This window comes from Eupeodes corollae, chromosome 1 (assembly GCF_945859685.1).
Source record: "Eupeodes corollae chromosome 1, idEupCoro1.1, whole genome shotgun sequence".
Lineage (NCBI taxonomy): Eukaryota > Metazoa > Arthropoda > Insecta > Diptera > Syrphidae > Eupeodes > Eupeodes corollae.
The window spans coordinates 238,735,567-238,758,623 of NC_079147.1; the positions used below are offsets into that span (position 1 = coordinate 238,735,567).

Consider the following 23,057-nt stretch of genomic DNA (forward strand, 5'->3'; position numbering starts at 1 on the left):
CATCTTTGATGCAATAATTCGAGGTTAATTATGAAATTTAAAGAATTTCGTACTGATTACTCTAAATTAGTGAATTAATTACAATAAAATGATGTTGAACATGCTTTTTTCAAGACAAAAATGTACATTGGTAAATTGACTGCATAATTAAAGCTTAAAACTGACTTTTTCATCGAAAAAAGTAAAAAGAAAAACCTGAAAAAAACATATTGACCTGCCCATTTTGTTTTTGCTTTGCAAAGTGCCGCTAGCCCACGGCATCGTTTTTTTTAATTTGTTTTCACATCTATTCATGGACTAATTGTCAAAATTAAAAATACAACAATGTAAACAAACGGGTTTGGGAGAGTGAAACGTACGAAAGATTCCGATCTTGGTAAATAGAGTATTTTTGATTTTGACCTTCTATACAATTAATAACGAAAGAGGGAAAACATGCAAGATTAGTGACAGTTGATCTACCGTATATAAACCAATGCTGGGCATCACTTACATGTCCTTTTACGAAAAAGTCCAGTTTGGTCTTTGGTCCGGACGATAAAGATAAGTTGAATATAATTTTCAATGGAAAATATACAGAACCAGAGCATTTTTTAAGACAGGTATGCCAACGACACCAGGAATGTGATTGGGTTTAAGATTCTGAGGACCATTAAATACTTCAGATAATTCTAAGTGTATTGAGCCAATATGTACTTTAGGGGTAATATCTGAAAGAAAATCCAAGTTTCCTTGTGAAGTTGAGTAATTGATTAAAAAATTGAACAAAAAGATCAAGAGTTTTTTTAATATTAGTAGAATTATCCCCTCTAAAATTCATCGCATTTGGAATGCAAATTGATTTCTTTTTAGAATTAATAAAACTCCAGAACCATTTCGGATCACTATTCAAAATATAATTCCTGTGCAAGAATTTGCTGAGAACCATGAATTCTTTACGAAGTTTACAAAATAAATGTTTGTCATCCAACGCGTGATTTAGTTTTTAAATTTTTGAAATGAGCCAGCCTTTTGTTATACCACGGAGGTTTTGAGATATTCTTTTCAGTCCTATAAGGTACAAATAAGTTAAAAACTGTATTTAAGATACCCGTGAAACGGTTGAGCATATTCTTCAACTTTAGATTTAAAAACTCACTCAAGGAATATGACCAAGCGTCAGATCCATTTTCAGAACTTTGTAGCATTTAAAATAATTAACATTTAAATAAGACGAAAGGTATTGAATAATTGAATCGGTTGAAGTTAATGGATTGAACTTTGACAGGTAAAACCATTTTAAATTCGTGTAAAATAGAAGTTCAACATTCTGGATATAAGAACCGGAAACAACTCGAGCAAGACGCTTATCAATATAACCTTGTTCTCCAGCGGCAACGTATTTTTTACTTGTTGACGCAACTTTGTAATGATCTATCAAAATTTCATTAACAGTAGACTCTATTTTTGATTTATTAAGGCCCCTTTACACTGCATTGAAATTTAAGATCACAATTGGTCGTAGAATATCCAAAAATTTCGAAGCTATGAACTACATTTGAACTGTATTAATTTCTGATTTCCAGCACACAACTAAGGAAAATGAGCAATCAATTGTAAATGCAAGCTTCCACGTAACCCACTGGTCGGTGCAACCTTACGGTACGGGTATATCTCGAATGAAGTATGTTGGTTATGTTTTCGGTGGTGATGTCTTGAGATTCTTTCACGGAGGTGATGAATGTCTTACAATACCAAGTACTTGGGGTCGAGAAGCTGGGCAAAAGTAAGACAATTTTAACAAATTTTCAAAAACAAACTCAATACCCTTAATTTTGGTAATTCTTTTATGGCAGCATTGTTGTTTATGAAGGAGGTTCGGTAATGTCACAAGCTCGATCACTTTGGAGATTAGAATTGGCACGAACAAAATGGACAGGTGGTTTTATAAATTGGCTCCATCCCATGCGGATAAGACACATAACAACGGGCAGATATTTGGGTGTGAATGAGAACAACGAATTAAATTTGGTAAACTTATATTTTGAATTTCTTTAAAAAAACGAAATTAATTCAAAAGATTATATCACCGTTAAATAGGTTAAAAAAGAAGATGCAACTATTTCCTCGACAACTTTTTGTCTAAGACAAGAAAAAGACGATCAAAAAGTTGTACTCGAAGATAAGGATTTGGAAATTATTGGAGCCCCCATTATCAAATATGGTGATACTACAGTTATTGTGCAACATTGCGAGTCAAGTTTGTGGCTGAGTTATAAGAGTTACGAAACAAAGAAGAAGGGAGTGGGTAAAGTTGAAGAGAAACAGGCCATTCTACATGAAGAAGGAAAAATGGACGATTGCTTAGACTTTTCGCGATCGCAAGAAGAAGAATCAAAAACTGCGAGAGTTATTCGAAAGTGTAGCAGTTTGTTTACTCAATTCATCAAGTAAGTTGTCATGTTTGTTAAGCTTGCGGATGGAACAGCTAGTTCCACCTTGAGTGAGAAAATTGGAAGCATATTTTCTAACTGTTTGGTCTTCTTTAACAGTGGTCTGGAAACCTTACAATCAAACAGAAGGCATTCGATATTCTTCCAAAAAGTCAATCTTGGTGAAATGGTGATGTGCCTGGAGGATTTGATCAATTACTTCTCCCAACCCGAAGATGACATGGAGCACGAAGAAAAACAAAATAAGTTCCGTGCGTTAAGGAATCGTCAAGACTTGTTCCAAGAAGAAGGCGTTCTCAATCTTATTTTGGAGGCTATTGATAAGATCAATATCATCACATCACAAGGATTCCTAGCCAGTTTTTTGGCCAGCGACGAAATTGGTCAGAGTTGGGATTTAATATCCACTTATTTGTATCAACTTTTGGCAGCAATCATTAAAGGAAACCACACGAATTGTGCCCAATTTGCCAATAGCAATCGTTTGAATTGGCTTTTTTCTCGTTTGGGTTCACAGGCATCAAGTGAAGGTTCAGGAATGCTTGATGTATTGCATTGTGTTCTAATTGATTCTCCGGAAGCCTTGAATATGATGAGAGATGAACATATCAAGGTTATTATATCATTGCTGGAGAAGCATGGTCGAGATCCAAAGGTATTGGATGTGTTGTGTTCGCTGTGCGTTGGTAATGGAGTTGCTGTAAGATCGTCACAGAATAATATTTGTGACTATCTGTTGCCTGGAAAGAATCTCCTTCTGCAGACTCAGCTGGTTGATCATGTTGCGAGGTAATTTAAGTGTGATTTTTAAAACTAGAGATCAAGATATTTGACGAACGCAATCTTTGAAAATTATTAAGCGATTTAATTCAAATGATTCCATTCATTGATTTCGCTTTGAGACTGAGACTTAAAACTGTTGTATATCTTTCCAGTATTCGACCAAATATTTTTGTTGGAAGGGTTGAAGGCTCAGCTATGTACCAAAAATGGTATTTTGAAGTTACCATGGATCATATTGAAAGAACAACACACATGATGCCACATCTTAGAATTGGTTGGGCCAATACTGCTGGGTAAGTATGCAGAACGCAAGACCTTAAAGAAAGAAAAACTGAGTTTCTTAATTTTTCATTCTCAGTTATGTGCCATATCCTGGTGGAGGTAAGAAATGGGGTGGAAATGGAGTTGGTGATGATTTGTACTCCTTCGGTTTCGACGGAGCTTACTTTTGGACTGGAGGCAGAAAAACACAAATTGTCGAGAATCTACCAGATGAACCGTTTATAAGGAAAGGAGACGTCATTGGTGTAGCTCTTGATCTGGCTGTTCCGATAATCACTTTTTCTTTCAATGGCATGAAAGTTCGAGGCAGCTTTAGAGGTTTTAATTTAGATGGAATGTTCTTCCCTGTGATGAGTTGCTCATCGAAGTTGAGGTTTGTTTTCTTTTCTAACTCAATTCGATTTCTTGGGAGTTTAAGGTTTGCAATTCTATAGTTGTCGTTTCTTATTTGGCGGAGATCACGGTCGTCTTAAATATCCACCACCAGTTGGATTTTCACCATTAGTCCAATGTCTGATGCCCCATCAAATCTTAAGTCTCGATCCGTGTTTTTATTTTGGAAATTTAAATAAAAATGTCCTTGCTGGTCCATGGATGATAGAGGATGACACTGCTTTCGTACCAAATCCGGTTGATACGTCAGGTGTATCTCTTCCATCTTCCGTTGACTCGATCAAGGAAAAATTGGCTGAGAATATACACGAAATGTGGGCTTTGAATAAAATCGAATCAGGTTGGTCGTGGGGTGAACATCGGGATGACTATCATCGTATACATCCTTGCTTGACACAATTCGAGAAGCTTCCACCGGCCGAGAAACGCTATGACAGTCAGCTTGCTGTGCAAACATTGAAGTAAGTTTTGTTTTTCAATTTGAACATTGTTGAAAAAGGTCTAAAATTGTTTTGATTTTCATCTAGAACCATCATATCATTGGGATACTATATCACAATGGATAAGCCTCCAGCTAGAATCCGTCCAGTACGTTTGCCAAATGAAATATTCATGCAAGCCAACGGCTATAAGCCAGCTCCATTGGACTTAAGTGCTGTGACTTTGACACCAAAATTGGAGGAACTGGTCGATCAGCTGGCTGAAAACACCCACAATCTATGGGCTAAGGAGAGAATCCAGCAGGGCTGGACTTATGGCTTAAATGAAGACTCGGAGAATCACCGAAGTCCTCATCTTGTGCCATATTCTAAAGTCGATGAAGCCATCAAGAAGGCCAATCGTGATACTGCTTCAGAAACCGTCCGCACACTTTTGGTCTACGGTTATGTGCTTGATCCCCCAACCGGCGAGGGAAACGAAGCTCTGCTGGCTGAAGCCCTTCGTCTGAAGTTCGCTGCATTCAGAACATATCGAGTGGAGAAAAACTATGCCGTGACATCGGGCAAGTGGTATTTTGAGTTCGAAGTTCTGACATCAGGTCCCATGAGGGTTGGATGGGCCCGTGCTGATTGTCATCCAGGAGCAATGCTGGGAAGTGACGATTGCAGTTGGGCTTTCGATGGACATAATGTAAGTGATTTTTTGGAATTAGATTAGATTAGATTCTATTTTCAAGAGTTGCTTGAAATTTTACGGGACACCAAATATCAACGAAAAGTTTTCGAAAAATCTACTGGATTTTTTATTTGTTTTCAAATTTGTTTTTGTTTTGTAAATTTTACTGAATTATAAAAAATTGTCAACACGTAATGTAAACAGGTTACTAAGGTGCACGGAGGTTCGATTGAACATTTTGGTGTTCGTTATGAAGCAGGCGACGTAATTGGTTGTTTTATAGACGTCAAGGAACAAACTATAAGTAAGAATCGCAAACAAAAATCGCATCTTTACCTAAGTTGATTTGTGTTTAAAATAATTTTTCTGTAAACGTGTTTTTTTTTTTCTCACATATAACTCGATTGTTTTTTATTTTCTTAATTAAATTTATTAATGCAACGACTATAAAAACAAATAATCCTGCGGATAGATATAAAATGTTGTGTTTATAATTTAATATATGAAATAATAATTTATAGGTATAGAGCAACTCAAAACCAAAACAAAACTTCTTCTTCATCTTCTGAAAGCTTAAAATATAGGGTTTCCAACGTTTAAACAATGAATATTGAATAAATTTAATTTAATGTGCCAAACAAATTTTTTTCCCGCACAATTTTCGTTCATAAAATTTAGGAAGAGAAAGTCTTTGGCGGGACAAGTGAGTCCTTTGGTAAACAATGTGGACCTGGTGATATCGTCGGTGTGTTTCTCGATCTCGCTGATCACAATATTAGTAAGAATTAAATTTTATTATCTAAAAATAAAAACAAAACAAAAAGAAATTAGTTATGAGGCGTTATTTTATTTTGTATCCTGCTTAGCATATATCCTTACAAACAAAAACAACAACAACAAATCTCTAGTTCTTGCAACCCTATTCTCTTTCCACTTCGAATTCAATATTTTGCTTTTTATTATAGAAAAAGTATGAATTTCACCACAAAAAGAAAACAAGGATTTTCATTTAAAAAAAAAATCGTTTGCATTCTGTTTTTTTTTATATCATTTTATTTTATTTTGTTTTAATGATTTTTGAACACAAAAGTACCTCAACCAACAAATCATTGATATCCTGCAGTGATACATTATGAATATTTTATATGAAAAAAACCTTACATTTTTTTAACAAAAATCGTATTCAATGTTCGTCTTTAAAAAATAAAAACACAAAACATGCATTCATGTGCTTCTATTGACTATGAAGCAGTTATGTCCCTTTACACAATTTTTTAAAAAATATAAGTTTCAAGGTTTGAAAAGACACATTTTCGACTAAAAAATCATACGAACTGTTTTGTTTTTGTTCTTCTCTTTAATCAATCAATGACTTTACTAATATATTATTATATTATTTTTATTTTGGCACTAACTTGTACTAAATTTTGTTAATACTATGATAGAATTTTAAAATCTAGCATTTTTTGCAAATTTATAATACCTACAACAATTCATGAAAACCAAATCGCTTCTGAGATATTTTCCACAGAGTTTTCCATAACTGAAAATAGCATGCGTTTTCGCTTATTAATATACAAAAATATAATGTTAACTTTTTTGTAATTGAAATTAGTATTTTTTTTTATTTGTTAAATATATTTACTTTAATAATTAACAAAATATTATAATAATTCTTATGTGCATGAAAAAATCTAGGTTTCTCATTGAATGGTGAACTTTTAATGGATGCATTGGGTGGTGAGACGACCTTTGCTGATGTTACAGCTGATGGAGTTGGTTTTGTTCCAGCTTGTACCTTAGGGGTACGTATTTAGGACTGCGAATAAGTTGTAGGATAGAAATTAATTAAATGTTTTTTTTTTTAAATTTTAGGTTGGCCAAAAAGCACGTTTGATTTATGGACAAGATGTTGACTCTTTGAAATTCTTCACAACTTGTGGTCTACAAGAGGGTTATGAACCGTTCTGTGTGTAAGTTAAAGAAAATTAAAATTAGGCGCAATCTTCTTAAAACTGAGATATTTGATAAAATCAAATCAAATCTTAAACAAAAAAGTTACTAAGTGGAACATAGTTATGATCGAAACCAAGTCATTTATAAATAAAACAAATATAATAGGACCAAGGTGACTACCCTGGGGGACACCAGAATTCACAACAAATGAACTTGAACACTCATTAGTAAATTTAACACTATAACGTCTATCTTGCAAATATGAGGAGATCAAGTTTATGAAACTGTCGTTAAAACCTTGCTGTGATAGTTTTAAAAGTAATGTTTTATGACACAATTTATCAAAGGCCTTGCTGAAATCAGTAAAGATACAATCTACTTGTTAACGTTTTTCAAAAACATCTAAACAAGAGGACGTAATGTTAAACAGATTAGTAACAGTTGAACGCTTTTTAACAAAACCATGCTGGTTATCACAGATAATTGAACTACATTGAAAAGAAAGGACCCTACATACGATTGACTCGAATAGATTAGGTATTACAGATAGTTTGGCAAAAGGTCGGTAGTTCATAATTTCGTTTATAGGGCCTTTTTTGTGTACTGGTATTATGAACGAGCTATTCCAGATAAAAGGAAACCGCGAGTTACTTAAGGACGTGTTAAAATGAACCCATAACGGGTGTGCTTAATACACAACACATTTCTTTAAAATTGATAATGGTACACCGTCGCGTCGGGTGTTATAAACTTACACGCAGCTTTGCCTTAATCTTTGACACTTTCTGTGCTGTCCGAAAACTGCAGCAGACGCTGAACAGGCTATATATAGTTTATCTCATAGACAAAATTAAAAAACAAAGGTTTTCTTTCAAAAGATTAACAAATGTTCAAGTTTTTTATTAATGAAAATTATAGATAATATTGTTAACCTTATTATTTAATTGAATAAAAGTAAATGATACAAAGGTTGCCTAAGTGTATGTGCTCGGAAGGTGAAAGGCGATGAAAGGGGTGCCCGACCGTAGCTATGAAGATACCAAGCGTAGCGTGAATGAAAATATTCACATTTTCTTTTTACATTTTAATTTATTGAACCGTACAAATTTTACATACATTTGGCTTAATTCTAACATAAATAATATTTAACAATAACTTAAATCACAACAGTTGTTGGCAGAAAGGGGGCCTTACTTTATGCGTTGGTAAATTATGAAAAATTAACATGTGTTTAACATGAAGTCGATGGCTAAAAAAAGAGTGTCGTTGACGAGGTTCATCTCGGGTTGTTTAGTCCCGGTTGTCCTGATAGAGGTTGGTTGGGTATGGCGGCGGCCGGCGGCGTTCAGCTGCGGTAGTATGCTGCCTCCAGGCCAGCATTGAAGGAGACGTAGTCTTTGTCAATGGGGAGTTTGTCCAAGATATCCATACCAAAAAGGTATCTCGGGTCCGGGTGTCGTTCCTGATTGGTCATCCTTCTCATTAATTGGTGAGGGTGGCTGGCGACTTTGGTGATCACTGGTTAAGTGGCTTGATTTCAGCTTCTTCGTAGACTCTTTGATTGTTACGGTGCTTCTGTCGTTGATGGTCGAATTGTAGATAATTGCATATCTTTAGTATCTTCCTCTCGAAGACTTTAAGTTTTTCCATTGCAGTTTTGCTGAAAACTGTAGGTGATAACCGGTCTTAACAGCTTTTTGTATATCAATAGTTTTGTTGTTTTACTCAATCCAGTTTTTTTCTTCAAGAGAGGTTGAACTCGATGGCTTTCGTTATCACAGCTCTAAAGTGTGGGTTGAAGCGTAGCAGCTCATGGAAGTGTATTCCCAGGTATTTGGCGTTCTTCTTTGCTTTAATCCTTGATCCATCCGGAAACGTCAGAACAAGGTTCCGGGCCACAGCCGCCGATCTACAGCGGCTGTTGTTGGTGACGGGTCTCCGGAAGCACACCCACAATGCAAATGTTCTGAATTGATCTTTTTTTTAGACGATTCAGAATGAGCTTTTTCACTGTGGAATCCATCCGTTATTATTTGTGGAATGTAGATAAGGAATATAAAGAAAGCATTTTTGTATGTAATAAAGTTTTTTTCTTGGCGTTGCCACCTTTTGCTTTATAATGTTTGGTTATTCGGCGTTGCCACCATTTGTTTCAAAACATAATAAATAATGAATAGTACTGAATGAGTGAATTACAATGTAAAAGTGAAAAAGTTCAATCGTAGGATGTTACATTAGTATGTTTGGTTAATAGTAGTGAATTATAATAAAAGTATAAAGTTCACTGTTAGATTTTTTTTAATTGAATATTATTTAAGTGAATGATAAGAAAGTAAAAAAGTTTAGTAATCATAAAATATGGCTGTGTTGTACTTTTAAGTTTTCAAAGCATTTAATATACAAAATGCATACAAATAAGATTCTGGATTTTGATGACGTAGGTTAGGTTTGACGGGGTGATTATCCATAAAGGCAGAACAAAGTTTCAGAATTTCTCTTGTCGGCAAGGTCGACATACGAAGAAATATTTTGGCAACACTGTTATTCTTTTTTTGCCTAGGCTTGGGCATTCGTATATAGAAAGACGAAGGTAGCTTCCTCCTTGTTTTCGTCCTCACCTTCTTTACATATGTAAGTCGAATTTCCGCATTCTGAAATTCATGGTTGAGTCTTTTTAAAAAGTTCCCTTACCTTTATTTCGTCGTGATGTTGATTTGGACGCTGGTCCTGGTGGGAAGGTCATTTTTGAATGTATCCTTTAGTGTTGCGACTTCTATTATCTCTCGCATTTCAGAAACTTTGTTTCCCAATCAGTTTAGGGTGTATTAACTACAGTAGGTAATTATTTTAAACCCCTTTACCGTACAAAGTGGCCCAAATCATGGCAGAGTGCTTGTAAAACAAAGTACCCAGCAATTAGGTTAAGAGGTATAGATTTTTCTTTATTTAACTAAAAAGTTCAATATTTTGGTTAAGAATACGGACATGACAAAATTTGCAATCTGCCGGATATGCCATTTCATAAAAAAAATGTAATAAAATAAGAACTAGATGTAACTTAATTATTTGCTTATTTAAAGTTTTGATGATTTGCAACATAAAATCTAGGAATTGTGGATGATTTAAAACATACAAACTAAAATTTAAAATTATTGAATAATATCTGTGAATTCAGCAGCTATTACGATAGGTGAACCAACCCTGAGAGCCATTTAATATATCGTAGATTACTTGCCCAAATCTGCATTTCACTTATTGTGAATATACTTTGCGCAAGTGAATTTGGGTGTTCCACAATTCTTTATTGTGAATTGGATTTTCGAACTTGCAAATTGATGTTCTGTATTTCGGTTTGTTCAATGTTTTGAACGCATTCAAATCACATTTTTTTTAATCTTTGATAGTTTCCTTCTGCTAGGAATCGGAGGGTTGCAGCAAGTTTTTGAACTGAAGGAATCGATGAAGGTATTACAAAAGGTTCTATTTTCTTTAGAACATATAAAAAGCGTCTTTTCTTAATCCGAAATTTTAATGAATGCTTAAAAGAGGAAATCAGGAATTTACTTCATTTATCAGAAAAATTCTGAAAAATTCTGTCAGGTAAATCCAATATATTTGCTTTGTCTCTCAAAATTCGTCGTCATATTTTTTCTCTTAAATTCTACTTCCTTTGTCCACTTAAAATGACCAAAAATATTGGATGATTCCTCAGTTCTATCAGTTCGAAGCAATTTCATAGTTTTCGAAATCGATCGAATAAAAGAGCATTCAATTTCATTTCACGTGAAATTGAAAAGTGATTTCAATTCACTTTCAATCGAAATCAGGAACATGGGCGACTATTTAAATTCAGAAAACTTTTCTGGAAATATAAACTTCGGATTTCTCGTAAAATAGCACATTCTTTCATAAAATCGAATATATTTTTACATTCTCTTCTGTTGCATAGATTATATGTTTACTATAGATATTCCTGTGAGGTTTACAATTCAGTACTAATAGCTCGACCCTTGCTTTAAAAATGGTTTTCATCACCTCAGATAAGTAGTTACTTTTGAAAAAAAAATTCCTAGGAGGCAATTGATGTTTGAGGCTTTTGTAGAACAGTCTAGAAGAGGATGGTTATGCTTTTTTAAATGCTGGTCATATATTTTGTCGTCAACCTTAGCTGTGATCATTGAAAATATGTCCTGCCAATCGCCAACGTTATTCTCAGACCACAATAGTGTGATATCATACGATAAGGTCAGTAAGTTCCATTCTGTAAAAGGAGCAGCATTGGTTATCAGTGATCTTAAAGAAATTGATATATTAAGACTATTTTCTACGTAAATTTAATAGGTTGCGGTATATTTCGGCAAATGGAATAGTCGCCTAAGTAAATATCTTTGAACAGCTTCAAATTCTTCAATAGAACTGACCCCAGTCACATACGCGTTTTGACAGTAGGGTTAATTTAAAGGCAAAATCAATATTTGGATTTGCGAAATATTTCGACCTCATTATGTTGATTGCCAATTTAGCTTTAATTCCTTTGTAAATTTGGAAAAGTTAAAGTTTAATAATGACAAAACACCGGTGTATTTAAATTCAGTCACCACATCTATCCGCTCATTATTAAGCCGTCAAGTTACTATTCCCGCAGTCTTCTCTCTGTCTATTCTCAAAGATCATGATTTTCGTTTTCAATACGTTAATATAAAATCCTCAGTTCGTTTGCAATCGATTTATTTGAAGTTGAAACGAATAGGGATTATCTTATATCAACATCAAGTCCTCTGCATAGAGATGTAGCTTTATGAGATCTCCCCCAAAATGTACGCCTCTAGGTAGAATATCAGCTACATCATAAATGTAAAAAACAAACAGAAAAGGACTCAATATACATCCCTGTGGTACACCTGCACACTTATCATATCATTCTGAAAACTAAGAAACATCAGCTGCACTTGAAGACGTACAAAATTAAATAAAATATTTATCGCAACAGCTTGAGGAGAACTAGGGCTTAGTTACTTACTACTCTCAACTATTCCTGTGTGTGAGTAATATCAAGAATAGAGGGGACCTAAAGTTTTTATGCTAAATCCAAACGGCTAGTTTGATAAAGTACTTTTGTGTCAAAATATTTTAAGTAAGCCTTTCTTTAGGTGAACCTCCGACTTTATAAACTGATTGCTTATATATTCTTATTTACGGTTGCTGGACATTTAGTTTTGTATTTCAATTGTTACTAAGTCTCATCTTTTATATAAGTGTACAAGAAATAGAATATCATCTTTTTAGGAATTTAAATACAATTTACAAACAAACGACTTTATTTCTAAATGTCACTTTTTTCTCATCAAATTAGCAACATGCGTCGCCCAGTAACACATTGGTACACCAAAGACCAGCCAATTTTCGAAAATACCGAAGAAATGCCCGATTGCCGAATTGATGTTACTCGAATTCCTGGTGGAGCTGATACTCCACCTCATTTGAAAATCTCACATAACACTTTCGAAACGATGGAAAAGGCAAATTGGGAATTTTTGCGTTTATCACTTCCTGTCACTTGTATGAGTGAATTTATAAGGTAAATAAAAATATAGTCCACAATTTGTTCACAAACTTAAACAAGTTATCAAATAAATTTCCAGTGAAAACGAAAAAGCTCGTCGATGGGAAGAAATCAAAATTCGTCAATACCGTCTTTTGATTGACAGTCAAGAAGCTATGCAGCCCCAACCATCACAAACTGCTCATGTCGATCATATGCTTAAGAGTGGCTTCACTATGAACGACATCAAGGGTTTGAATCGAAACTACAACGACAACACCGAGGCCGAAGATAATATGAACGGTCCGTCAAGACCTCCAAGGAAGGGTTCTCTTACGAGGAACATAACCTTTGAAGACGGAATGTCTGATAATATGCGCGGTTCGGCTACTAATTTGGACATGATGAATGGTTTGGATGAGGCTGATGACAAGAAGAAGCGTGGACGCAGTCCTTTCAAGTTTTTCTCCAAAAAATCACGTGATCAGAGCAAGGACAAAGTTAGACCAAGGGAAACCTCTCCTATGGAAAGGAGAAACACTGTCGGTAAGATCTAAATATAACCCTTGTAATTCGTAAAGAAACAATTTTTTCAAAATGGCTTTTATCTTTTTCAACCCCAGCTCATGGAAGGAATGTCGTCAATTCACAGATGACCACTCGAAATCCTACAGTTCGCGTCACTAATGTAAGTTTATTTAAGGTCTTAGAGTTCTGAGGATTTGACAAGTTGTTTATATTTCTAGACCAATGAGCAAAATGCCCAACCCCCAGCAGCGCCCGAACGTCAAGCTGGACCGAAGGCCATGAGTGGAGGTAACTTAGGAAATCCATCAGTAGAGTCTTCCGGCAACGAGATGTTCGATGCAGAATGTTTGAGACTCATAAATGAGTACTTCTATGGAGTTCGTATCTTCCCAGGACAGGATCCAACCCACGTGTATGTCGGTTGGGTGACAACGCAATACCACTTGCACAGCAAAGATTTCAACAAGTCCAAGGTGCGATGTGCTTCTGTGGTCATCGAGGACTACTACGAACAAATTATGGAGCATATTGACCGTCAAAGTTGTTATGTTGTCCGGGCTGATGAGCTTTTCAACGAAGTGACACAGGACGCTTCGGGCAAAGGTGCATCTCAGGGAATGTTTGTGGGTTGTTTTGTAGACACAGCAACGGGTATCATTAAATTCACTTGTGAAGGAAAGGAAACATCACACCGTTGGCTCATGGAGCCGGATACAAAGCTTTTCCCGGCAATATTTGTCGAAGCAACCAGCAAGGAAATACTCCAAATCGAATTGGGAAGGACTCCAACAACACTTCCACTTTCAGCGGCTGTTCTTCCAACAAGCGACAAACACGTCAATCCACAATCACCGCCACGTCTTAAGGTCCAATGTCTCAAACCCCATCAATGGGCGCGTGTCCCGAACACTGCTCTTCAAGTTCATGCTCTTAAACTTTCCGACATCCGTGGTTGGTCAATGCTCTGCGAAGATCCAGTTTCGATGCTGGCCTTGCATATTCCCGAAGAAGATCGCTGCATAGATATCCTGGAATTGATCGAAATGGACAAGAGTTTGTCCTTCCACTCGCACACCCTTACCTTGTATGCCGCTTTGTGCTACCAATCCAACTACAGGGCTGCTCATGCTCTGTGTCAGCATGTCGATCAAAAACAACTGCTTTATGCAATTCGTTCGGAGTACATGAGTGGACCGTTGCGTCAAGGATTCTATGATCTTTTAATTGCTCTCCATTTGGAATCACATGCAACGACGATGGAAGTTTGCAAAAACGAGTACATTACTCCTTTGGGGCCAGAACTAAAGGAGCTTTATGGTGACGAAGAGATGTGTCATTCACTGCGTTCTCTTGTAACAGAGTCCGTGAGACCACAGTTAAGAATGACCGAAATAACGTAAGTTGAATTGTTTTTGTTTTTTCTATTCTTTATCGTTCAACTACTATGAAGCCCACCATCTTGTTCATTTTTTTTGACGAGTGAGTAAAAGTTTCCTTGAATTTACTTTCTGTCAACTTGGTTAGTTCTCAAAAGATTTTTGTTTGTATATAAACTAAATTTTTGATTTTTGATGAACGTAAAGCTTCTTTAAAAAAAAAAACATTCAAGATAATTTTAATTGAGTTATGTTAAAAAATTTATTTTGATCCCAGCCCGGGCGCTAATTCAAAAGCACATATTATCAAATTGGAATTAGTTTTGAAGCTGTTTATTTTTAACAGCTCGTTTAAAGTGAACTAATTGTTAAGAATACTTAAATATCCTGATAAAGTCAACATTTCTAATAAATAATTTTCAACTTATTGCTTGGGCGCCATCTATTGTAGTAAAAGGATTTATTATACAAATGAACGTCAAACTCTGCGGGGCGCTTACATCATTTTATTCCAATATGTCCATACTATGGGAGCTGTGTAGTAAGAATTTAGTTTTTTTAATTTTCCATGAGTTTTCTAAAAACTCATAAAGTCCACACACATTGATATTTATTTCCCGGGCGCCATTTAGTGTACAGCATGTTTAACATTGCCTTTCTAACATGAGCTTGTTCTACATTTTCCATCTTGATTGACTTATATGAGCCTAAAGAAGCTTTACTTCAGAGAAAATAATATTTTTCATTCTGGACATTTTGAGAACTTTCCTCGTGGACTTCTTTAGTTTTTGCTTTTTCTAATATTTTTTGCAAAACATACAAAAACAAAACAGAACACTCCTTTCAATTTAATTATTATTTTTTCATTTGGTTTTTGAATCCAAGAAATAAACTCAAAAACTTCACTTTTGAACACTTTCTATATAAATACAATCATGGTGATGGTCGAAAATAAAACAAACAGAAAAAAACCTACTTTAACTCTTAACTTAACTTTTCATTTTAATGTTATGATGCATTTGAATCTATTTATATGCCCCACATTTTGCACTTGTGTACATTTTCAAAACAATCCAGTCCCCCCACAAGTCCTCAAACAATTGGTTTAGCGCCAAGTGCTTCCAGTGAACCCATCCCGACGATTGAGCAACTCTATTCACCAAAATTCCCGTTGGAAGTTGTCCGTGAATTTGTAATGGAGGCTCTCAAAGAAGCTGTCGAGGTGAATCAGGTGCATAATCGTGATCCGATTGGTTGGTCAAATGAGAATCTGTTTTTGTAAGTTAAAAACGGCTAATTTAAAGAATTGTTTATTTGAAAAATGGAGGGTTTTTATTTGCGCAGGCCATTAATTAAGTTAACGGATCGACTACTATTGGTTGGAGTGCTTACCGATGAAGATGTACAAAAGCTTTTGGTGATGGTTAACCCTGAAACGTGGGATCCTTCTTTCGAAAAAGGTTGGTATGGTTAACGTTTTTAAAGCTTTAAATCATAGCAAGAATCTTTTAGATGGAAAAGATGAGCACCGAAAGGGATTGCTTACTATGAAAATGGCTGAAGGTGCTAAGCTCCAGATGTGTTACTTGCTCCATCATTTGTACGACATCCAACTGCGACACAGAGTTGAGAGTATCATAGCTTTCTCACACGACTTCGTCGGAGACCTGCAAGCAGATCAGTTGCGTCGTTATATTGAGATTAAACAATCCGATCTTCCAAGTGCCGTTGCAGCTAAGAAGACCAAGGAATTCCGTTGTCCACCACGAGAACAGATGAACCAGATTTTGTGCTTCAAGAATCTCGAACCTGACGATCAGGAGAACTGCACATGTGGTTTGGATCTGCGTGGAAGCCTCTACGACTTCCACGATGGCCTAATGAACAAAGTGTCCTTGAACGCTTTGCAAGAGCCCGAAGAGGGCGATGCAGCTAACGCTATTGAAGAAATCAAAACCGGACCGATAACTAAAATATTCAACTTCATTAACACCGTGAAGGAGCTCGAGGAAGGTCCCAAGGAACCCGAAGAACCAGAAAAGAAAACTCCCGAAGAAATCTTCCGCAAGGTTCTCATCAAAACAATAGTCCAATGGGCGGAAGAATCACAAATCGAGAATCCAAAGCTCGTCCGAGAGATGTTCAGCTTACTTGTTCGTCAATACGACACCGTGGGGGAATTAGTACGTGCCTTAGAGAAGACCTATGTCATTAATAGTAGAGCCCGAGATGATGTTGCGGAAATGTGGGTTGGTTTAAGCCAAATTCGGGCCCTTCTTCCCGTCCAGATGAGTCAAGAAGAAGAAGAACTCATGCGGAAGAGGCTTTGGAAATTAGTTAACAATGCTACATTTTTCCAACATCCTGATCTGATTCGTATCCTGAGAGTGCACGAGAACGTCATGGCCGTAATGATGAATACCCTGGGTCGTCGTGCCCAGGCTCAGAGTGATGCCCCAGCACAGAGTGAAGGCACCGAAGGTGCTCCGCCCAAGGAGAAAGACACATCCCATGAAATGGTGGTGGCTTGTTGTCGATTCCTCTGCTATTTCTGTCGAACTGGCCGTCAAAACCAAAAAGCCATGTTCGATCACTTTGACTTCCTGCTTGATAATGCAAACATTCTGCTAGCTCGTCCGAGTTTACGCGGATCGACTCCATTAGATGTGGCATACTCGAGTTTAATGGAGAACACAGAATTAGCTCTGGCGCTTAGAGAACACTATTTGGAAAAAATTGCTGTGTACCTATCCAGGTGTGGATTACAAAGCAACTCAGAACTTGTCGAAAAAGGATATCCAGATCTGGGTTGGGACCCAGTTGAGGGTGAACGTTATTTAGATTTCCTTCGTTATTGCGTATGGGTAAACGGAGAAAGTGTTGAAGAAAATGCAAACCTTGTCATTCGTCTTCTTATCCGACGTCCAGAATGTTTAGGGCCGGCTCTAAGAGGAGAAGGGGAAGGTCTATTTCGAGCTATTGTTGAGGCCAATAAGATGTCGGAGAAAATTGCCGATCGTTGTAAGTTACAAGACGAAGCCGAAGGCACAATTGCTGGCCTCAACTTTACCCATCCCCTGCCCGAAGGCGAAGACGATGAAGATTACATTGACACTGGTGCAGCTATCTTGAATTTCTATTGTACATTGGTAGATCTTCTTGGCAGATGTGCACCAGATGCTTCAGTAATTGAACAGGGCAAAAACGAATCGCTGAGAGCTAGAGCTATTTTGAGATCTCTTGTGCCACTTGAAGATCTTCAAGGAGTTCTTAGTTTGAAATTTACTCTAACGCAAACTGCACCGGGCGAAGAGAGACCCAAATCCGACATGCCATCGGGTCTGTTGCCCAACAACAAACAGAGTATAGTGCTCTTCTTGGAGCGTGTCTATGGCATAGAAGTTCAAGATCTCTTCTATAGACTGTTGGAAGATGCCTTCCTTCCGGACTTACGAACTGCCACTATGTTGGACAAGAGTGATGGTTCCGAGAGTGACATGGCTCTGTCAATGAACCGTTATATCGGCAATTCAATTCTTCCACTGCTCATCAAACACTCCAAATTCTACAACGAAGCTGAGAATTATGCAAGCTTGTTAGATGCTACGCTACATACGGTCTACAGACTCTCGAAGAACCGTATGTTGACGAAAGGTCAACGAGAAGCTGTATCAGATTTTCTTGTTGCGCTGACATCTCAGATGCAACCTGCGATGTTGTTAAAACTTTTACGCAAGTTGACTGTGGATGTCTCGAAACTTTCTGAGTACACAACAGTGGCTTTAAGAGTAAGATACACATTTTTGTCTGACATAAAGTCGAAAAATAATACTGATCAATCTTGTTTTTGATTTTTGTTTGCTAAATGCTTTCGTTTTTGGATTTTGAGAGCTCTGAGATGAAAAGTAGATTTATTAAGATGTTTTTTGTTATTTCTTGCGAATCAAGAGAAATGTGGATTGATCAGTATTATTTTTTGGTCACATCATAACTAATTTTTTGAATTTTTGTTTCATCAGAAAAACTATTCAAATTTATGTTCTAACATTATGGTATAGTTTGTTTTTTCAATTTTGGAAAAAGAATAATTTTCTGGTACTAATCTATAAAATTAGACCAAATTAACTTGAGGATATTTTTTTTCTGACTTTTTGGTACAAATTTTTCATTTATTTTCTTCATTTTCTTGTACTAATTAATAAAATAATAAAACTAACCATTTTTATTTCCACATCACAGGTCAGCTTCCATTCATCTTATTCATCATGTTTCCAAAAATTTTGTACCAAATTCTGACCTCATTTTGGCAATTATTTATTTATAGCTCTTGACCTTACATTTTGACCGTTGTGCCAAATACTATGGTTCGACCCAGGGACAAGGCTCCTATGGTGCATCATCAGACGAAGAGAAACGTCTTACAATGTTACTATTTTCGAACATTTTCGACTCTCTCAGCAACATGGATTATGATCCGGAATTGTTTGGAAAGGCTTTGCCCTGTTTGATTGCAATTGGATGTGCTTTGCCGCCTGACTACAGTTTGTCCAAGAACACCGATGAGGATTACTATGGACGACAAACTGGTGCTCCAGATCAACCGCAATATGATCCAAATCCTATTGATACATCAGTTGTACATTTGGACAATGATTTGAATTCATTGGTTCAGAAGTTCAGCGAACATTATCATGATGCTTGGGCAAGTCGTCGGTTGGAAGGCGGTTGGGTCCATGGAGACATCCGATCGGATTCGGAGAGAAAGCATCCTAGATTGAAACCGTACAACATGTTGAGTGAATACGTAAGTTTAATTTCTAACTGTTTAAATGAAAGCTTGGTAAAGTTACATTTCTTTTTTTTTAGGAAAGGGAACGCTATCGTGATCCAGTTCGTGAGAGTCTCAAGGCCCTTTTGTCCATTGGCTGGACCATCGAACACTCTGAACTAGATGTTCCACTAAGCAATCGAGGATCAACAAGACGCACCTCCAAGCCACAAATCGTATGTTGAAATTGCAATGAAATTTGAGTGATGTCCGTCAAAACTAAAAATCTTCCATTTACATTTACTTTTTTTGTTTTGTATCACCCTCTTCACTTCTTATACATCCGTGTTTCTATTAAAATCCCTTTGCCCTTGTCCATGTGCTCCTATTCCAAATTCTTTTTTGTTTTGATCACTAGAATGATTTTCAGAATGAAGGAAATGCCTTTAATTACAATCCACATCCGGTGGATATGACAAATCTTACGTTGAGCAGGGAAATGCAGAATATGGCTGAGCGATTGGCAGAAAACTCCCATGATATTTGGGCCAAGAAGAAGAAGGAGGAATTGAATACATGTGGAGGTGTGATTCACTCACAATTGGTCCCATACGATTTGCTCACAGACAAGGAGAAACGAAAGGATCGGGAGCGTTCACAGGAGTTCTTGAAATATATGCAGTATCAAGGATACAAGTTGCATAAGTGAGTATATCCTCGCAAGCTCTGTCACTCTAATAATTTGTTGTTCTCTTTTTGAAGGCCCACTAAAGGTGGTGCTACTGAAGGTGAAGGTGTTGCCACTCAGGCTGCTGTGGAACTAAGATTCTCCTATTCTCTGCTAGAGAAACTCATACAATACCTCGATCGAGCAACAATTAACATGAAATTGCTGAAACCTTCAACGACATTTAGCCGCAGAAGTTCCTTCAAGACCGCCTCGCGAGACATCAAATTCTTTTCCAAAGTAGTGCTTCCTTTGATGGAGAAATATTTCTCCACACACAGAAACTATTTCATTGCCGTTGCAACTGCCACAAACAATATCGGTGCTGCTTCACTCAAAGAAAAAGAAATGGTTGCATCGATATTCTGCAAGTTAGCATCTTTGCTAAGAAACCGATTGGCAGCTTTTGGTCCAGATGTTAGAATCACAGTGCGCTGTCTTCAGGTTCTGGTCAAGGGCATCGATGCCAAGTCGCTAGTGAAGAACTGCCCTGAGTTTATCAGAACTTCCATGCTAACATTCTTTAACCAGACAGCTGACGATTTGGGTAATACTATTGTTAACCTTCAAGATGGCAAGTACAGTCATTTGAGGGGCACCCATCTCAAGACATCCACATCTCTGGCCTATGTCAATCAGGTGATTCTGCCGGTGCTAACGGCGATGTTCGACCATTTGGCTGCATGTGACTACGGAAGTGATCTGTTGCTCGATGAAATTCAAGTGGCTTCGTACAAAATCCTCGCAGCACTCTACAATCTTGGCACCGATCCGACCCTTACTCATGAGCGGAAGTATCTAAAGACTGAGATCGAACGTCATCGTCCAGCTTTGGGATCGTGTTTGGGAGCATACAGTTCTTGCTTCCCGGTGGCTTTCTTGGAGCCTCATCTCAACAAGCACAACCAGTTCTCGTTACTCAATCGCATTGCTGATCATTCGCTAGAAGCTCAGGACATTATGGTGAAAATGGAAAGCAGTATGCCAAATCTTGAGACAATTTTGCAAGAAGTCGATCAGTTTGTGGAATCGGATAAGACTTACATCGATGCGCCTTTTATCATCGATGTCATCTTACCACTTTTGTGTTCGTACCTGCCGTTTTGGTGGGCCCAGGGGCCGGATAACGTCAGTCCGACAAGTGGCAACCATGTCACGATGGTCACAGCTGACCACATGAATTCGCTTCTAAAGAATGTTTTGAAGATGATCAAGAAGAATATTGGCAACGACAACGCTCCATGGATGACAAGAATTGCCGCTTACACTCAGCAAATCATAATCAACACTTCCGAGGAACTACTGAAAGATCCGTTCTTGCCTCTGGCCGAAAGAGTCAAGAAACGCACAGAGAACATGTACCACAAGGAGGAGAGCATGCGTGGTTTCATAAAATCAGCTACCGATGATACTTCTCAAGTTGAGACACAGCTCCAGGAGGACTGGCAGCTTCTGGTCCGCGATATTTACTCCTTCTATCCATTGCTCATCAAGTACGTTGATTTGCAACGTAACCACTGGCTCAAGGACAACATTCCCGAAGCCGAAGAACTCTACAACCATGTTGCTGAGATATTCAACATTTGGTCAAAGAGTCAGTACTTCCTCAAAGAGGAACAGAACTTCATATCAGCCAATGAAATCGACAACATGGCCCTGATCATGCCAACTGCAACACGCCGATCAGCTGCCATTACCGATGGTGCTCCAGTTACAGGAGGCAAAGTGAAAAAGAAGAAGAAGAATCGTGACAAGAAACGTGACAAGGACAAGGAAGTCCAGGCTAGTCTTATGGTTGCTTGTCTCAAGCGTTTGCTTCCCGTCGGTCTTAATTTGTTTGCCGGTCGTGAGCAAGAATTGGTGCAACATTGCAAGGATAGGTACCTTAAGAAAATGCCAGAATATGAAGTAATTGAGTTTGCTAGAATGCAACTTACATTGCCCGACAAACTTGATCCGTCCGATGAAATGTCATGGCAGCATTATTTGTACTCGAAGTTGGGTAAGAAGGATGAGCTTCAGGAGGATTCTGCCGTCGTTGAAAAATCGAATCAAAACGAAAAGAAAGATAAAACTCAAGAGACAGTCGATAGGATTGTGGCTATGGCTAAGGTGCTCTTTGGTTTGCATATGGTAAGTTTGGTTTTTTTTAAAGTTATTTATATTGCCGTCGAACTCAAGAAAACATAATTTATAATTATGAAAATTCCAACAGAGAACATTTCGATATATGTATGTTTCATGACCAATTCTCAAATTGCTGTATAACTTCACGAACTCCATTTTTAAGGGTTAAGTTATCGTGGAACATTGGAAAGAAAGAAAAGTTCAATTATTAGATTTTTAACAAAGTAACGGTGTCTCAACACACACTTTAGCAGTTTTGATGTGAGCTTCACTATACAAAATTTGCTTATGATAATTGAGATCAATAATTAAAGGCCTTTCACCGAATCAAGGCCCTGCTATGTTATCCTGTGGCTTCAATGGGGTTTTCTATCAGTAAATTCAGGTTTCCGTCAAAAATGTATTTTTTTCGTGTTAAGTTTTTGGTTTTATTATTGTTTGTCATAAATTTATCGTAACTTGTTTTAGGGCGACTTTTCATTACTGCATCACGAATTTCGTTTTGATTTTGTTTATAATTAGGAAGAGGTCTCGGGATGGCTATGGTTCACCTTTTTATGGATGTAACTATGCTCTCTCAGACAATCATAGGCCCCCCAATAGTCGGTGTGGATTGTCGTCCCATCTTCCATGCTTCCTTATCAAAGGAATCAGTACCTGACATAAAAAAAAACTTTATTAATACTTTATTTATATTATATAATTACATATAAAAACTTGTCTCAGCACTGCGTACATTCCCAGTACACACCTCCAGCCCGAGACCCTCAGATTCATCCTTGATCATACCGAGAACCCAATGTTCATCTACCCGACGAACTTTATTGAACTTTCGTCGTCCAAATTCGCTCTCGTCATTTGAACGATGCGTCCAGGCCCACCAATCTTGGCACCAATTTCTTGGTTCTCCAAGAAGTGGTCAACGATTACTTCACGGCAGTAGCTATACCAATCAGCGATGGTTCTCCTTGACACAAAACTTGAAGCGGAAGTAAAATCTTCCACCATCACCGTTTCGTACGGAAAC

At 37.2% G+C, this 23,057-nt stretch overlaps 1 protein-coding gene across 15 annotated transcripts in view; it reads left to right on the plus strand.

Annotated features, from left to right (window-relative positions):
* Window positions 1-23,057, plus strand: part of LOC129940249 (ryanodine receptor) — a 72,830-nt gene that overhangs the window by 34,024 nt on the left and 15,749 nt on the right. For 6 of the 15 annotated variants that reach the window (XM_056048514.1, XM_056048515.1, XM_056048516.1 and 3 more), the window contains exons 6-27: window positions 1,566-1,765; window positions 1,836-2,010; window positions 2,080-2,429; window positions 2,532-3,221; window positions 3,368-3,508; window positions 3,574-3,870; window positions 3,932-4,351; window positions 4,418-5,021; window positions 5,685-5,784; window positions 6,705-6,811; window positions 6,882-6,979; window positions 12,316-12,540; window positions 12,605-13,050; window positions 13,128-13,192; window positions 13,251-14,428; window positions 15,486-15,686; window positions 15,753-15,868; window positions 15,921-18,196; window positions 18,733-19,212; window positions 19,275-19,412; window positions 19,595-19,881; window positions 19,939-22,036. In XM_056048514.1, coding sequence (XP_055904489.1) covers window positions 1,566-1,765; window positions 1,836-2,010; window positions 2,080-2,429; window positions 2,532-3,221; window positions 3,368-3,508; window positions 3,574-3,870; window positions 3,932-4,351; window positions 4,418-5,021; window positions 5,685-5,784; window positions 6,705-6,811; window positions 6,882-6,979; window positions 12,316-12,540; window positions 12,605-13,050; window positions 13,128-13,192; window positions 13,251-14,428; window positions 15,486-15,686; window positions 15,753-15,868; window positions 15,921-18,196; window positions 18,733-19,212; window positions 19,275-19,412; window positions 19,595-19,881; window positions 19,939-22,036 — 10,692 coding nt within the window. Of the gene's footprint in view, window positions 1-1,565; window positions 1,766-1,835; window positions 2,011-2,079; window positions 2,430-2,531; window positions 3,222-3,367; window positions 3,509-3,573; window positions 3,871-3,931; window positions 4,352-4,417; window positions 5,022-5,210; window positions 5,311-5,684; window positions 5,785-6,704; window positions 6,812-6,881; window positions 6,980-12,315; window positions 12,541-12,604; window positions 13,051-13,127; window positions 13,193-13,250; window positions 14,429-15,485; window positions 15,687-15,752; window positions 15,869-15,920; window positions 18,197-18,732; window positions 19,213-19,274; window positions 19,413-19,594; window positions 19,882-19,938; window positions 22,037-23,057 lie in introns of all 15 variants that reach the window. The other 9 variants (XM_056048525.1, XM_056048527.1, XM_056048521.1 and 6 more) reach the window with 7 other exon arrangements.